We start from the raw sequence: 17173 nt of genomic DNA on the forward strand, positions 1-17173 counted from the left end.
GTTAAATTCACCCCTTTTCTGCAACATTTTTCCTCTGAAGTGTTTTTTTCATAAGTATTGTTTGTGGCAAACGTCTGTTAAAGAGTTGGGGGCTTTTTTGTTTATTTTTACTGAGTAATTGGCCATCTACAGTTTGCCAGTAGGAAGATTCATACTGACTTCAGCAACCAGGATAAATCTTCAGGATAAACCTAAATCCAGGGATGGGTACTTTTTGTATTTTCTAAATACAAATGTTAATGTTTTGAGCATTCCTTGTGGTTTTCTTCACAGAGTTGTGGTGCTGAATATAAACATAATTCTCTCGAGGAGAGCGTGAAATATTATATGTCTACTTAAATGCTGTACATTGTGGGTTTTTTTTTCCAAGTGTGCCCAAGGCCTAGTGCATCTTGAGCTTGGGAGACTGCGAGCTGGAGCATGGCTATCGTCACGGAAAACAGCCGAAAACAGTCAGGTTAGTGACAAATTCATACGTATAAAATGGAGCTGTGAAGAGCAAGGCATGGGGACAGCGCACAGGTGTGCACGTGAGGCTCAGTCCTTCCATAGACACTTACTGCTGAGGATGTGGAACAAAATATTTTATCGCAATCATTTTCTGTGCTGAACTGCAAAGTAAGGGTCATGCTGAAATGCTGATTAAGTAGAAGAGCTAGTTAATGCATTTTTTTGTTTAAGGAGTGTCTTCCTGAGACACACCAAAAATATGTAATGTGTTTCTCAAATGATGATGCCCAGAAATTTTTTTAGACCTGAAAAAAATGCTGAATGTATTTTCTGCAGCTGTTTTGTCAATCAAAATGAGTTAATGAAACTGAACTGTATCTTTGCCTATCTTATGGCACAACCACATGAGAGCTGCTTTCCTCTCAAAGAAAACACAGAGCAATTTCCTGCTTCACTTGCTTTTTACCTGAAGCGAGGACATCAATTCATTTTTCAATCAGTGCAGGGCTTTTCCTCTCTCCCTGCGCCCCCCGATCAGCTCAGACACTGATACCGTTAGTATTGAAGTCTGAGTACTGCAAGGGAGAAGAACAAGGCGAGATGACTTAGGAAAGTTTTTTTGAATGGATTTTCCTTCTGAAGACTGACTGCTTTGCCATGATATTTAAGTTGCCACTGCCCACGAGAGTGACAAGCTGTGGTTCACAGCAGTGCTATTGCTCTGGAGTACTTTGCCCCTCTCTGCCCAGGGGCAGCTGTCAGGGACCGGGGACACGTTGCCCGCACCCTCTCACACCGATGTGCAAGCAGGCAGGAGGGGCTGCACGCTGCTGGGATCCAGCCCAGCCACCACAAATGCTGAAAGAAGGGCTTGGTTTTGGAAATGGAGAGGAGGAGCCACAGGAGGCTTAGGGGGGATGTAAGTTAAAGCAGGAATGCTTTTAAGGAGGTCAGTAAGAGGGGAGGCTTGTCCTTGATGTCGTGCATGAACAACCCAAAAAGGGTGCCAAAATCATAGCCATGTGGCATGTTTTCTTAACTTTCTAAAGGCCAGCAGTGATCCAGACTGCTGTCTGGGTGGGTGAGGTATCAGGAAGGGCTAAAGCCATGCAGGAACAGCTGGGCTAAGCCCAGCTTTAAAAGTCATGACTAAATATCGTAGGAGAAACATCTGCACTGCATGCAGCAGGCAAGGAGAAATGGAATAACAGAGGAAAATTATACTGATTGCATTAAGCAGTCTTGAGTATTACTTTTTTTTGGTCATTGTATCAACAGCTAGCCTAAGCAAGAGCAAGGTAATCAAAAAGTGACCGTTAAAAATTATCCGCCCTGTTTTACTATGTAAAACTCATAGCTGAAAGGGAAGCAAAATGCCCTAGTATCTAACATGAGCCTAGGTAAGAAATTAGATCAAACAATGTCATCCCCCTTTCTTTGTAGCAGAAGAGGCTTTTGCAGGAACCTGGTAATTTCTGTATTTCTTTTAATACAAGAAACCTTAATTGCTGTTCTTAATGCAGAGTCATTTGAGAGCCTTCATCTCACTGCTCCTAAGTGACTTGGTGATTTTGAAAACTGAATAAATGTTTCTCAGCAAAACCATTCCAAGAGTTATAAAAATCTTGGCAGATAATACGGCAAATCAGCTTGAATGATTTGCACAACTGTGAGCGATGTTTTAGAAGCTGCTGGCCAAGAGCATCCAGAACTTTTGTCCTCACTTGGCTTTTTTCTTGGTCCATTGCATACCTTTAACGGTAGAAATATAAGCCTTGTGGTGCAGGACAGTGATTTCTTTCACGCGCATTGCAAATTATGTTAACTGACCCATGAATTGGCAACTAGAGGTGGAAATTGTGCTCTGCCTGTTGTTCGTCACTGACAGCTGCACACTGGTCAGTTAAGATAAATGCTGCCAGAGCTTTTGATTCACCGCCTAATGCATTTAGAGGGAGAAAGCTCTGCTGTGGACAGAGAAGTATAGACCAGATCTTTGTTTTGTATAAGGCAGCTTAGTTGAAAAGGTCTGGCCCTCGGTGAAACCTGTTGTTCAGACGCACTAAATTGATAATGATGTTTCCTCGAGGGGCAGAGTCTGAAGATAAAGCCAGATACGGAGATAGGGAAAAGGAGGGCTGGAAATGGACAGCCAAGAATTGGTAACATGCAGGAGCAGCTATCTTCGGGGGCTCTCCCTTTTGTCACCTGGCATGTTATTCTGGAAATCAGAATAGGTTCTTGGTCAAGTGAAAGGAGCCGGGTCAATTACAAGACCTTGTAATCAGACGATAAATTCAGCTAAAATAACAAAGCCTGTAGATTACTGCCATGTAACAAGATGGGTGTCAGCGTTATCCCCACCTTGTGGGAGAGGAGCTGCTACGTGTCCTGCTGGGTGCCTCCTGCACGCTCGTTGTAGGGTGAGGTGCCTGCAGGGTGCATCGTGGGGAAGATGCCCACAAGCTTTAGCAGCAACATCATCTCCCCTTCTCCTCAGGTTCGGAGACACACTGGGAATAAGCAGAGGAGGGGGTTCATCTTACGTCCTTATGCCCTCTAGAGCAGACCTGAACAACGTAGGCTTTAGATGTGCATGTAGGCATTAGGTGTGCACGTAACAGAGTGAAGCGCAGTTGTGTGGTACTGTGAGCAGCGCTGCAGGTACGTCTACAACTCGGGCATGGGTTTTGGTAGGTTCCCCCTTTGGAAATGAAGTTGGAGGGGTTTGCACTTGCGTGGCCAATGTGGTATTTCCAGTCTGCTTGGCACAGAGCACAGCTGTGCCCGTATGTTGCAGGAACTGGTTTAAAATGAATGTTTGGGTTTGACTCACAGGTTTTGATTTGTTTTTAACTTCAGGCGAGCCAACAGAGTGTCCATAGCCACTTCCACCCTGCGCTTGCTCCGGTCCTCTCTACCTTACAGAATTTTGTCAGCACGAAAAGATCTTCAGCAGATGTGTCTCAGAGAAACTCAGGTATAATCTGGGCGGCTATCAGAATAGCTGCGTGTTATTTGCTTTGTATTTGTGCTGGTTTAAAAGCAAAGCCAAATACTTGAATCTGGTTTTCCTACTCAGCCTCCCAGAAGACGTACCACTGATATTTTAAGCCCCGACACTTTCCAGCAGATGACATTATTTTTATGTCTACTGGTAGAGTAATGGCTCCTCTATTTTAAGTGGAGAATTCCTGTGCCCTGCTATTCCCCGACGCCCTTGTCGGAGGCTTAGCACAGGCAAGGTTCTCGCACTAGAAACAGTTTTCTCAGGGAATAAAGCTGCCACCACTTCATTTATATCTTTGTTGCTCTTTAGCGTATAGAGGGGTGTTTTGTAATGGCAAAGTCACAATGCTCAGTTTGCAATTTGCAGATTTAGCAAGTGCTAAATCTACAGCCTCCAGTAGCTTGTAGAGAGCCTGCGCATTTGTGTGCTCTGACCTATGTCAGAAGTTGGTAACCTTTGCTCATGTCTGACCGTGGGCAGAAGTAGAAGACGTTTCTCCTGCCGGTTTGCATGCACTGGAGGAGGCGTGTGGCTTTTTGGGCAGCCTTCCTTGTGCCATTTTGAAGGGCCCTGCAGCACTGAGAGTGCATGTCTGCACGCCCTGATTCGGCGTCCCCAGGGCTGGGCTTCCTGCTGCTGCAGACCTTGCTGCACCTTGGTGATCCTGCCTGGGGTACTCATAGCAGATATCTGCACGAGCACGCGTGCGTGGCGGCGAGAAATACTGATATATGTTATTAAGAATCGTTAACTCTTGAAAGAGACTAATTCTGCCTGCCTTCTAAAAGGTTCTTAAAATAGTTTAATTAAAGCTGGTAGAATTAGGGGTTTGTATAGCAGAGCCCAGGACCTGACTACACCATCATCTTGTTAGGCTGTTTAGTCCCAGTTTGAATGATTCCTTTGAAGTCTCCCTTTTTTTTTTCCTTCCTTTTTTCCTTTTTTCTTTTTTCCTTTTCCTTTTTTCCTTTTTTCCTTTTTTCCTTTTTTCCTTTTTTCCTTTTTTCCTTTTTTCCTTTTTTCCTTTTTTCCTTTTTTCCTTTTTCCTTTTTTCCTTTTTCCTTTTTCCTTTTTCCTTTTTCCTTTTTCCTTTTTCCTTTTTCCTTTTTCCTTTTTCCTTTTTCCTTTTTCTTTTTTCTTTTTTCTTTTTTCTTTTTTCTTTTTTCTTTTTTTCTTTTTTCCTTTTTTCCTTTTTTCCTTTTTTCCAATGTTTTGAGTACTTTCAAATATCTTATGGCTTAGATATATGCCAGCCAGACTTTCCTGGCTGTCTATTATTTACTAATACAGCACAAATCAGAAGAGGAAATCAGTGGAACCTCAACAATCTCAGACCAGCCGTGTGCCCTACCCCTTTGTGGTAGGGACACTGTGATTTATGAATAATAAGCCAATTTTTAATTGAGTGAAATGCACAATAGGGCTTTTCTTCAGGCCGACAGAGTGCTGCTATTCAATAGGTTGCAGTGAGCAGCAGCTGTGCTACAATGGGCATCATGGTGGCATCCGTCAGCCGGAGTGATTACATCCGTATTCATCTCTGGGTGAAACAGAAATCCCGTCCTCCTCGCGTGAGCAGCACTGCCGGGTTTGGCACAGGAAGGCTCCGCTTCTGCTTGGTGATAACTCTGACTAGGCAGCAAGGGACCATTGTCACCTGACAGTGTTATCTCTTAATTATATTATCTCTTAATTACAGAAGCTAATTGTTTGTTTCTTTATTAGTCGGAGCAGATACGGGCCCAAGGACTGTGGAGATAACAAGGGTCAGTGAGTTATTTTCTATCAATTCAAAAAGCTGACACCTTTAACTGAAATTGTTAATTTCTGTAGCGTTTCTCAGAAGTGGAAGTGCATTATTTATGTTTGCAATAGGTCCTTGGATGTATGCCTGTGTAATGGGACATGCATGTGTGAGGATGCGTGTGTCTGTCAAACCTATCTATTTTCTCCCTGTTCCATAAATGATATTAGTCACTTATTGCTATACCCTGAACATTGACCTCTACAAGTTGCTCCAATTGCAACTGTTGGGTTTTTTTGTTTTGTTTTAGGGACCAAATGATGCACTTGGTATCAGTATAGCAGGAGGGAAGGGAAGTCCATTAGGAGATATTCCCATCTTCATTGCTATGATTCAAGCCAGTGGTGTGGCTGCACGTACCCAAAGACTCAGAGTGAGTAGAGGGGTCCTCTCAATACTTCCCCTTTCATCTGCCATGTTTCCCACAGAGGAGCTTCAAACACTTCTCAATATGCTATCACTTTGATAATGTCTCATAGACTATTCTGCCTCTTAAAAACAAACAAACAAAACCCCGAAAAACCCAAACAAAAAAAACCCCAAACCTGCCCTTCTCTTCCCTTTTTGATTACATTGCATCTTGGGATAATGGCAATTGTTGCCCACATGGAAAAGTGATATTAAAAGAAAGAACATAAATGTGTTTGCAGTGGTCTTTGAATGTACATGTTCATCCAGACCCAGGGAGGGCAGCAACAGGCTGTCTGGAAACCACAGGCGTTTTGGGGACTGCAGGCTGGGCATCATTTAGAGCTCAAACCAGGTAGAAACCAGATCAGAAGTTAGTTGTTCCATCTTAAGGCCCTTATAAAGAAATGCCAAAAATAAAGCACTTGTATGAGACCCACAGGATATGTGGGTTTCCAGGAGTGACCATGCTGAACATTTTCCAGTTTTGGAGAGAGTTTCAAGGAATCGTTAGTATTGAAAAGAACTTATGCAGATACATAGGATTGCTTTGGCCCATGAGATTCATTAGTACATGCTGCTACATTCATGCCATGTCTCTAATAGAATTACACTAAGTGCCAGGGTCAAGATCATTTTTGTGTATAAGAAGAAGAAATCATCTAGGTTAATTAGATTAATATCAGAAGTGCCTGCTTTCCTATACTGCATTCAGCATATGCATACATAGTCTGTAAGAATACGAACTTGTCTGCACATATGGACACAAATGAATCCTTTCTGGATGGGAGGACAGCAGTGAAAATCTCACATTCTGCTTGCAAATGGAAATAGTAAAACACAACCCATCTTTGTTTCTCTGGTTGCATTGTTATTTTTTTAAAAATCCGTATTGTACTTGCTCTGAAGAATGGTAAATGATCGCTAGCAATGCAGAATTCTCACAAAAGGGATCCTGCAAAAGAGAAGCATGACTGTGCAGTGCCAAGTTCACGAGGAATTTTAAGCATTCTTAATTTTAATTTTCCCTAATGCTAGTAATTTTCCATTACTGTTGTACTTTTAGGTTGGAGATCGGATTGTCAGTATTAATGGGCAACCTTTGGATGGGCTGTCTCATGCAGATGCGGTTAATCTACTAAAGAATGCTTATGGGAGCATTATCCTGCAGGTATGGTGATAAATTGAACATGCAGCTGCATGAGGGTAGATAAATGGCATTCAGGAAAAAAAAAACCCTAAGCATCACTGGCACAAGGCATCACAGAATTGCAGGGTGCTTGCTGATGGGAATTACACAGAATGAAAGCAAGAAATAATTTTCATTCAAAAACTCTTTATTGCCACTCATACAGGCTGTGAGCATGATTATATAAAAGCGTAACAAAGAGAACAAAATAACTTGTTGCTACACATGATAAATCAACAAGCTTCCAAATTTTTCTTTTTTAATTTGAAGTTAACTAGGAACAAGAAATTACATGTGTGTGTATGTGTGCGTGCATGTAACTAGGCTGTGACCAAACTGCCCAGTGTTAATTTCCTTGTTCTTGAAAGGGGAGAAGAAAGAAACACTAGCAGCATTTAGTAAAAATGATAGCATCATCATTAAGACAGTGCTGCCTACATTTGATTATTCTACAGGTAATTAATAATAACACTCGAGAGAGAAAACAGTGTTAGCACCGCCACGTTTATATGCTAGCTAAAAGGAAGACATGTTCTGCCACTTTGGTTCTAATTGCTGCTTGCCAGTATATTCATCTTTAGTTTATTTTTATGTTTACACAAAGAAATGGGGAAAAATACTTGCCAGAGAGAATTCAAAATACTACCCATTTGCAGAATTATTGTAACAATTGGAAAACAAGCTTAAGACGTACCACTAAAATCTACTCTAATTTTCTTTATCATCACAGCATATTGGATTGGAACACATCTTGAGAGATTTTTTTTTAAGCTTCTTGCTTGCATAACAACACAAATGTGACTATAAAAAATGGGGGGGAAGAAAAAAAAGGAAATTAAATTATAATAAACTTAGTTTTAGACTTGCTTATTCTTTGTTTTGTCTGTCCATGAACTGCTGACCTTGTAAGTGATGAGCCAGTTCCAGAGCAGATGGTGTATTTGTGTAGTTCCATTGAAGTCAAAGGAAATACACAGATATACACCAGCTGAGGACTTTCTGTTAAATTATAGTTATCATATTGTTACTAACGTTGAGTAATTTCACTTTTCATGTCAACAGTATTCCCTGAATAGAAAATGAAAGCTTGCTGCAGAACCCAAAATTGCTAATCTTGAAAGCTGTAATACAGCGTATTCCACCTCATCATGTATTTAAAAATATTCCTGATGAAGCACGCTGTCAGTTGGTCGCTCGCATAAACAAAGAGGTTCTTCTAGAAATGTCTTTGGGTTTGTCAGTTGACGGGTTTTCTTCCGCATTTTTGCTGTCTAGCTTAAAATGGGCTTAATACTTTTTACAGATGATACAGGTTTATTCTGATGGGATAGAATCTATTTTCCTGTATTAAAAATCTGTAATGTGAAGGTGGAATGTTATATTTTAATACCTGCAGGGAGTAGTGTCGAAGCCCTGCCGTAAGCATGGTGATAAGATTACCTTACATGCTAACCGCAGGTACTTCTCAATCACCGGATTGCTTTTTTTTATTAAAACAATCTAAATGGAATAATCCTATCGCTGTGATAATCATGACTGATGTGTCATTAAGTAATTCTATTTATTATCAGGTTAGACCACTTCATGGCAAACTGCTTTGAAAGGTCAGATAATTGCGTTCAGTGGTGTGGAAAGGCTTATTATCAGTACGTCCTGGGAAGGATGGTAAAGGAGTTTGCAAATGCTGTTTGCAAATGGGAGATTAGGGTCTCAGGGGAACAATCATCCCTTTCGGCTGTTTTGATGCTTTGGTTTAATTTAATTTCTTTTCTGCAGGTGTAGTAATGAGATAAGGGGAAGCTTTTTTACAAGGTTGTTGAACTCTGATACATTCTTACTGCCAACTGAAGATTTTTGAATATAGATTTATTTTGCCCTCGTTTTATTTAACAACAAAATACGACAAATACTGGCTGGCACTCTTTCCCCTACTGCAACGAGAAGGAAAACTTAACGGTGTCTTTGCTGGCTGAGCCACGTGCAGCTATCTTGTCTGCCGGACCCCTTCATTTAGGGCATCCCAGAACCTGAGTCCTGGGATGCAAAATTTGCATGAGAACTAATCTTCCTTCCTAGAAAATGCTACCACCCTCTTGGCTCCAAGTGATTAGAAAGAGGGAAATATTGTTGTGGAAGAATTGTGAGCATTCATTTAAAACGGGGGATTTATATAATGGATTTTTTTTTTTCGAAAAGGTACATTTCCCTTAAGCCATGTTCACAGCAAGGAGTGGAAAAAGTACCTGTTAATTTTGATAAAATATAAGGCCATAGATAGCTAGAGGAAATACTGAAAATACACTTATTGGGTATTTCTCACTGTCTCTGAGCCAAACTCCTGCGCTGTACAGTAAATGTCAAGCAGAGGAGAATATCTCGTCAGAAGGAGATGGAGTTAGGGGATGACCATGGCATGTAGTTGTTAGGAAACCGATGCCCTTTCAGCTGTGAATACTTAAAATCCAAACCACTTTGTAGTGGTTTCCTCAAATTTTTTTCCAGAAGAAAGCAAAGAATAGAAAATTAGCATGCAATGAAAGGTTAAAAAAAAAAAGCTAGTGGGCATTGACACTTTGTTTAATAAATCCCACTGGGCCTGCAAGCTACAAGCTTGTATCCTGATGAAGCTAAACCCTCATGAACAGCAAACCCCAGACTTCAGCGTGCAAGTAACTGTTTTCTCAATATGGCTGTAGTCGTATTTTGTGACTAACCTATACAACATTGACATGGTTGCTTTAAAAAGCCTGAGCAAGTTTGCTGCCCCACAACCTGTCAAAATGTCATTAACTCTATTAATTACCGTGTGGTGGTAAGTCATGATGATTTCAGAATAATACAGGAGGCAGAATTGGGAAGTTTAAGAATCCAGTTTGTCAGGTTCATGCTGGAAATTGCAGAAAAGTTGAAACCAAGGATTAATTTTTTCCCCACTCAGCAAACAAACCAATTTGAGGTATTTCAGGGCCTTTGCTGCATAATCCAATAGACGCTTGGTTCTCTTTTTTTATTAAAGGCTAACGTGGGAGACTTTTACTTTCAAGCCCAATCCTGGACATCTTGTGTTGACCGAGACGTACCTGTTGCCTTGACAAAGTAACCTCTTTCTCTGGATTATCCAGAAAGACCGTTCCCCTCTGCTCAGCATCTGAGTGACAGTCATGTAAAGGCAAGGGAAAGCTTTAGAGCAAAGTTTGCATTTAACCTCCAGAAAGGTGGCTACTATTAACTCTATTATTTGAAAGTACTGAATTAGTAGGAAATAAGAGAGTAGGACTTGTACTTGAAGTTTGCCTGAAAAAAAACCATCAGTGATTGATTTTCCTAATGTTTCGGCTATTTTCTGCATAATTAGCCAAGATGTCTTTGGTATTAAGTGAACACACGTAGAACTTCATTGCATCCTTCTGTTTAGGTTGTGGCTGATACCAACATCAGTGCCATTGCTACCCAGCTGGAGACCATGTCTGCAGGATGCAACCTTAACTCTTCTTCTGAGCATCCTTCTGAAGATCCTGAGTAAGTTTCTACTTAGTCTACATAACTGAGGTGGATTTCTATGCCCCATGCAAGGGAAGAGCCTAAGCTGGTGAAGGAGATCTCTCCCATTGCCTTTCTTTCTAATTTTCCATCACCTTCAAAATGGTAACTGTGATCTTCTCCAAGCTGATTACGGACTCGTGTCCATCTTCACCTGGTGTCAGAAATTGCTTGAGTAAATAAGCACAAAATGTGTTTCCAAGCACTAGTTCTGGACATTTTAAAAAACCAAATTATTTCTTTTCTAATGTGTTATGCTGACATGATAGTTCTGCCCTTGTCTGGTGGCTTCCTTGCTACAGTCATAACTCTTTTGAGGCAATTTGAAATAATTTGTCATTGGCAGACTAAGGTAAGAGGCGTTAAAAAGCCTGGTATCAGAGAGAAATGTTTCAAAACATGTCCCAGAACTTTCTTTATCTTTTGAATCTTTTTAGCTTTACAATTTGAAAAAGTCTGATTAAAAAATTTTCTACTTGCAGCACTTCTGTATGGTGATGGAAGTTAGAGATCTAGCCCTCCCATGGCCATACATCATTCTGCATCGTGTGCTTTTTAGGGCAGCTTATAGCATTCCAGTTATCATTTTGAAATTCATTTGATCTTCATTTTCGTTCATTAGCTTCATTATGTTCTTCGCTTTTGTTCTTTGATTCATTATATTTATTTTAAGAAGCTGAGATGCAAGTTGCTGCCCTACCTCAGGGGGTTTTTAGTATAAAAGTTAAGCTATTTATGCTGCATTCTCTAGTCTTACAATGTGAGATACTGGTTTTATTGCTGCTCTCAAAGGAGAATTGCTTCACAAAAGAATTTGTATTCTCTTTTCATATCCAAATAATAAGGAAATTTGAATGTGAAAATATGAAGCAGAATTAGGTAGGTGTATGCATTCGTTCTGTCCTACAGAAAAGGCTAGATATTAGTCATCATAGGCTACACCTTTATATGGGTGGAAGATGCCAAACAGCTTTTGTCCACAATAATTTTTTTCTAAATATGTAGAAATGACTTTTTCAACTTTGAGATGGATATATACATATGAGTGGTCTAAATTCCACCCAAAATCTTCCTTTGCTCAGTGCAGAGAGTAAAAGCCCCTGAAGAGCAGTTCAGGGTCTAAGCAATGCACTGAGTGAGGGGAGTCAGGGCTCTCGGGAGTCAGCCTCTGGGGTTACGAGGCACGGGGATGGAGGTCAGATATAGGTGGTTAGAAAACAGCCCAAAGAGCCTGCAGTAGAGCTGAGACTATAAACACAAGCGTTCCTGGCTGCAGCCTGTCTATTAGACTCATTCCTCTGAAGCCATAAAGTAAAATTATGCTGTAAGGAAATTGTTGCAGTTGCCACTTACACAGACTAAAGACAACAGCTTGGCCGGTAAGAAAGCAAACTCTCCTTTACATACGTGCGGCGACTGCAGATGAGGGGAGTCTCGCTTCTGCATCAGAGATAAGTGCTCTTGCTGAGCTCTTATTGAAAATAAGTATTTTCCAAGTGAGGAGCTGAAGTACACTGAGCAGCGTTTTGAACTCCGGGCTGCGCAGGAGTGTATTTCAGCACAAGGACAAGAGTCATGGCTTGTGACTGTATGAAAAACTTCTTCATAGGTAAATATCTCTGTAAGTGTTCCTTCTGCATAAAGTCCCCAGAGACAGACATTGCTATTCTAAGTGATATTTATTGTGTTTTCAGAGCACCTCAGCCTAAGATTATTACTTTGGAGAAAGGCTCTGATGGACTGGGATTTAGTATTGTAGGGGGGTATGGAAGTCCCCATGGAGACCTGCCCATTTATGTCAAGACTATATTTGCCAAGGTATCTTTTTTTTGTTTTGTTTTCTCCCTTTTTCTGTATTATCATTAAAAATAAACCTAAGATTTGGCTTGGATAATATATAACGTAGTAGAAAGCAAAGTGTACTAAGTACGTTGATGTGAGTAAGTGGACCCAGAACTCACAGCCAGCTTCTCAGTTTATATTTCACATTACTGATGGCTGAAACAAGATACTTTATCTCAGCAAAATTGCTCTGTGTACTGGGGAAACTTGGTTTTATACATGAAAATATTTATAAGGCAGTTTTGCATCTGTAAATCTCAGAGTGCCTTCCAAGAGGTATGGAGGCATCACTTTTCCCACTGTACAAGAGAGGAGACAGTTGCAGAGATGCTGTATCTTTGTGGCTGAGCTTCAGCTGCAAAACCAGCAATAAGCTCCTGTGCTCAGATAGTCACCTCAATGAGAAAAACCACCGAAAGACGAAAATGCCGTACCTTGTGACTTGACAATAAGTTGGCTTACACGTCGGTCCTGGCTTTAGTTATTCTCCCTTGCTTCCAGCTTCTCTCTCATGCCTCTCCATGAGTACTCCACTCCCATGTGCTGGAGCCGCTCATGGCGTGGCTGTCTCAGCCCATCTCCAACCCCAACCCTGAGTGTCAGGGGAGGACTCGGGGGTCCCAGCCACGTACAGCAGTGGCTCTGGCCACTGAGGCTGAGGAAGAAACATAGTACAGCACAGCCTCGAGGCAGACAGCCCCAGAATGGCCACTGGTGCAGAGGGAGAAGTGCCCCTTTTCCCACCCATTCGCTTGCTGGCAACGTGCTCAGCATGGGCCAGCGAGATGCATCAGGCATGGCCACGTCAAGGGAGTTCTGGAAATGGGGGGGAAAGAAAAACATTGGGAATTAGGAATACTTTACATAAAGTAACCTTGAAGTCAGTCACACGCAGTTTTTTGTCCTGTGCCTACTTGCTGTCACTCGTGTCGGCACTTCTGGCAGGGTAGATGACATAATTAAGAAAACTTCATCTGAAGGTGGAGTAGAAGTTGTGTCCCCTCCTCCTCTGTGATTCCGGGGCTCAAACCACAAATATCTGGTCTTTTTACAATTTTCAATTATTAACCTGGGAAGATATTGTGTCTTTAAACTGATGCTTAGATGTACAAGTTTCTAGATGTAAGCACAGCTGAGAAACCCTAAATTGAAGCTAGAATACACTGCGGCCACTGATGGGACCATGGAGGAGAAACGGACACCATGAGCCGACCTCTGGGCAGGGCAGGGCTCAGGATTTAGATAAAAGAGCTGCACTGAGGCCTCTGGAGGAGAACAGCCATTTCTAAAGCTCTGTGGGAGCTTCTCGGGACCTTAAATGGAGCCCAGCTCCGTCCAGGGCTTGGGGCAGAGCCCAGGCTGTTCTGTTGCATGAGCTCTGTGTCCCTCTCCCTCCCCACATTTTAACCTGTTTCTCAGCACTGGGTGCAGAGTACATTCAAATGCTGCTTTAACAAACCTCTCCATAATCATAAAAGCCAGAACTAGTCTTTACACTGCAGTTTTTTTCAGGGATGAGCCGATTCTCTTCTTCCCAGGGGTGTATCGCCTGCCCGTGCTGCCCCAGACCTTACAGGGTTGGGTAAGCGGGGTGAGTGATGGGCAATGGTTGAAGCACTCAGGGAGACTTCAGCACTGTCATTTCCTATGTTCCCCACCCAGTTACGGTGGGATTTCCAGTGCTGCATCCCTCCTCATTTCATCCATCAGCATTATGAGAGGTGGGAGGGCTCGGTGCTACCAGCCGCTAACGACTCGCTTTGCCGTTTGCAGGGAGCAGCTGCGGACGATGGCAGACTGAAGCGTGGCGATCAGATTTTAGCAGTTAATGGGGAAGCTTTGGAAGGTGTTACTCATGAGCAAGCTGTAGCTATTCTGAAGCGCCAGAAAGGAACTGTAACATTAACGGTGTTATCATGAATGTCATTGCGCTTGCAGAGATAAATACAATTATTTTAGAACATCAGTAGAGCTGTAATAATACTGTTCAGCCCTGAGCAGGATGTAAAGCAAACCCTGGCAAAAATGAATCAGTATTCACCCCGTTGCCAGAAAGAGTAGTGTGCATCTCGAGCTCCATTTAGCCTTCCACATTTATCAGCCTTTCTCCCCGCCCTCCCCTACTTCTGGTGGCTTTTGAGGTTTCTCTGGACAAGTTTAATTAAGAAACTTCAAAGAACAATATCCATTTTACTTTATTTATACATCGGTTTATCCCCACTAGTCTGATCCCCAGTTACAACTGCTGAACCTGGAATCAGTTCACGCACAAAAGAGAATTTAGATCATCAACTGATCTCATCTGATGAGCAGAAATAAATGCCGAGTGACTTGTCATCTCACTCATGATTTACTTATGCTAATTGTCCTTTCAAGTATGCCAGAAAACATTAGCAATGTAATTAAATTACCACTGTTCCAAATGATGAAATATCAAATTCTCCTCTGGGAAATTATTTGTGCTCGGCACAGTAAGTCTGATAGTCAAATGTGAACTTCTCATGTTTATCTCTTTGGGTAGGTCTATGGAAGTTAGTCAGAGGTAATTACTGTGATGTGTCAATTTGCAGCCTTTAGCATGAAAAATAAACTAGGGGAGAGGGAAATTTATTTTTTTAGGCTTTTAAAATGTTTGAGCCTTTTCAGATATTTAGGCAGCATGAACAACAACAACCTATCTCATTCTACTCTAATTATATTTTTAAAGAAGAAGAAACGTGCTGATATATGCCAGGCGTGTTGCATACAAAGGCAGTTGTTGTTATGCCAAGTTGCAGCATAATTGTTCATCCTGAAACTTTAATGAAGACAAAAGTTTGCTTCGGCAATGTGATCCTGTAATTCTGGTAATGATGGTGAGCAGTCCCTCTGCACGTTGTCTTTAAGGCTAGATGAAGTTAATCCAAACCAGCAAACCGTTTTACATTTCCAAGAGTCTCCCCAGGATCAGACAGTGCAGGAAGAGGCTTTCACTGATCGCAGAGGATGCTTCTCTCTCGGGGCTGCTGGAGGTCAGTTTTGGGTAAGACCAGATAATACCAGGCAGTGGGGAGATGATCGCCGCAGAAGACTGCTGCGGCAGTTTAAGATGATGTCCTCCCGGGCTGGCTGCCCTGCCCGTCCTCCCCACGCAGAGCACGCAGAAGGGGGTTCCTCAGCCCCCTCCGGTGGGTCGGACGGCTCAGTCGAAGCCACCGACTATTTTTTTGATTTAAGCTAAACCAGACGAGAGCATGCTGAAGCCCACGGGGAGCCTTCCCAAGGCCTGTCCCGCTCTGCATGGTGGAGGTTGGATGCAGGAACGTTCGGCTAAAAGTGAGCAACTTCGTTACGTGTCGCAGCCATTCCTGCAGTGATTATATGACCGTGGCCTTAGTGGTTTAGCAAATGAATTTGGCAGGCAGATTAATGGCAATGCAAGTCATTGTGGTTTAATCTTCCTATCCAGAGGAACAGTAGGGTCTTAGAGGAAGCAGCCCAGTCTGATTTGGACTATTTGGTATAATTTATAATGATGATGTAGCTGGGAGAAATGAAAGGGGGTGGGGGTCAAAATTGGCTGCTCATTTTATGTGAAAAATCCCTGGAATTAAATGGAAAGAGGATTCAAAATCTGTAACATAATAACTGGGTTTGTGTTAAAAGTACTGCATTCAGTATGTTTTAGCTCGAGTGGGTGTTCCCCCATTTCACCTAAAAGAACAGGTACTGGAGCGAGATGAACTACACTGAAACAAGCAAGCTGTGCCTAGCTCCCATTGAAACGCTTTTCCTCCTTCCGCTGAAAAGCTTTCTTTAACTTTAGGTAATCACAAAGTGCATTTAGCCTGCTGGAAGAATTAGTGGGTATTCCGTTCATAGTGCCTGGAAGAAACTTCACGTTTTCAGTGGATTCCCACTGTAATTTGCCAAGTGAAGTGTTAGTGGACCCTTGATTGTAGACGCACAGAAATATGGCCAGATGTAGCAAATTGGGGAATTTTTAACAAACTGCCTTTGGTTGCAAAAGTATCCAAGGTACGCAGAAGTTAAAGGCGGGTGGGTGAAATGTGAAGAGGTACCCTCAGAAATATTGTATGGAATTTATGAACAAAATGTAATGATTCCTCTGTCTGATTATGTTTTTATAACCGTTGCATTCCTACTTTAAGATGTTGCCACATTTAATCTATGAAGTTTTACACGGCTATTTATTAGCCTATTATGCACATACTGTTCATATACATAAAGAATAGAATTTATGGGCTGAGATATTTTGCACTTCTCACTGCTCAGAATGAGAGAACATTTTCTGCTTCTTGTAATTTGCACTTTGTGTGTTGAATATATTACTGCCAAAAATTATATTGCAACTAATTGATAAACCAGTGACCATGCGGAGAAGCGTGTGCTGTATGTACAGGACCAAGTTAGATAATTAAATCTGCATTACGCTTGTCTGGGTTGAGGTGTTCTGGTTTGTTTAAAACTTTATTTCTGTGCAAGGGAAAACGCAATTAAACCTCCTGATTGTATGTTTACGTATATCGGTAAAATGAGACATTTTATGACTTCAAAGATTCTAAATAAAGCTCGGTTACATAAGTAGTTGTGAATGCCCTTTTTTTTTTTTTTTTTTTTTTTAAAGTCACTGTTAAAATCTATTGCACGAGATGTCTGTTTGCTATTCCAAGTAGGGCTCACGATTGCCCTTCTCGGGGAGCAGGAGCGGCGGTGGCTGTAGGAGTGATGGAAGGCTGCGGTGGCAGCCGGCTGAGGCTCTGCGCCCAGGTAGCGGCATTGCTCCCGGGTGCGACGGTCATGGGGAGCCGTCCCGTGCACATCTGCCGTCCTAGCCCATCTAGGTGGCTGTAGCCTGCTAAGTAGGTTTCAATCGGGGGAACGCCAACAAAAACGGCTCGGTTGAGAAACCAAGGATCTGCAGGCAGCA

At 42.0% G+C, this 17173-nt stretch overlaps 1 protein-coding gene across 9 annotated transcripts in view; it reads left to right on the forward strand.

The window, feature by feature from the left end:
- Nucleotides 1-16805, forward strand: part of PATJ (PATJ crumbs cell polarity complex component) — a 166614-nt gene extending 149809 nt beyond the window's left edge. For 8 of the 9 annotated variants that reach the window (XM_075508878.1, XM_075508879.1, XM_075508880.1 and 5 more), the window contains 8 exons: nucleotides 371-457; nucleotides 3313-3430; nucleotides 5186-5226; nucleotides 5515-5637; nucleotides 6739-6843; nucleotides 10277-10380; nucleotides 12096-12219; nucleotides 14017-16805. In XM_075508878.1, coding sequence (XP_075364993.1) covers nucleotides 371-457; nucleotides 3313-3430; nucleotides 5186-5226; nucleotides 5515-5637; nucleotides 6739-6843; nucleotides 10277-10380; nucleotides 12096-12219; nucleotides 14017-14163 — 849 coding nt within the window. In that variant the 3' untranslated portion in view covers nucleotides 14164-16805. Of the gene's footprint in view, nucleotides 1-370; nucleotides 458-3312; nucleotides 3431-5185; nucleotides 5227-5514; nucleotides 5638-6738; nucleotides 6844-10276; nucleotides 10381-12095; nucleotides 12220-14016 lie in introns of those variants that run through there. The other variant, XR_012776642.1, reaches the window with a different exon arrangement.
- The last annotated feature ends 368 nt before the right edge of the window (nucleotides 16806-17173 follow it).

The sequence above is a fragment of the Mycteria americana genome, chromosome 7, assembly GCF_035582795.1.
Source record: "Mycteria americana isolate JAX WOST 10 ecotype Jacksonville Zoo and Gardens chromosome 7, USCA_MyAme_1.0, whole genome shotgun sequence".
NCBI lineage: Eukaryota > Metazoa > Chordata > Aves > Ciconiiformes > Ciconiidae > Mycteria > Mycteria americana.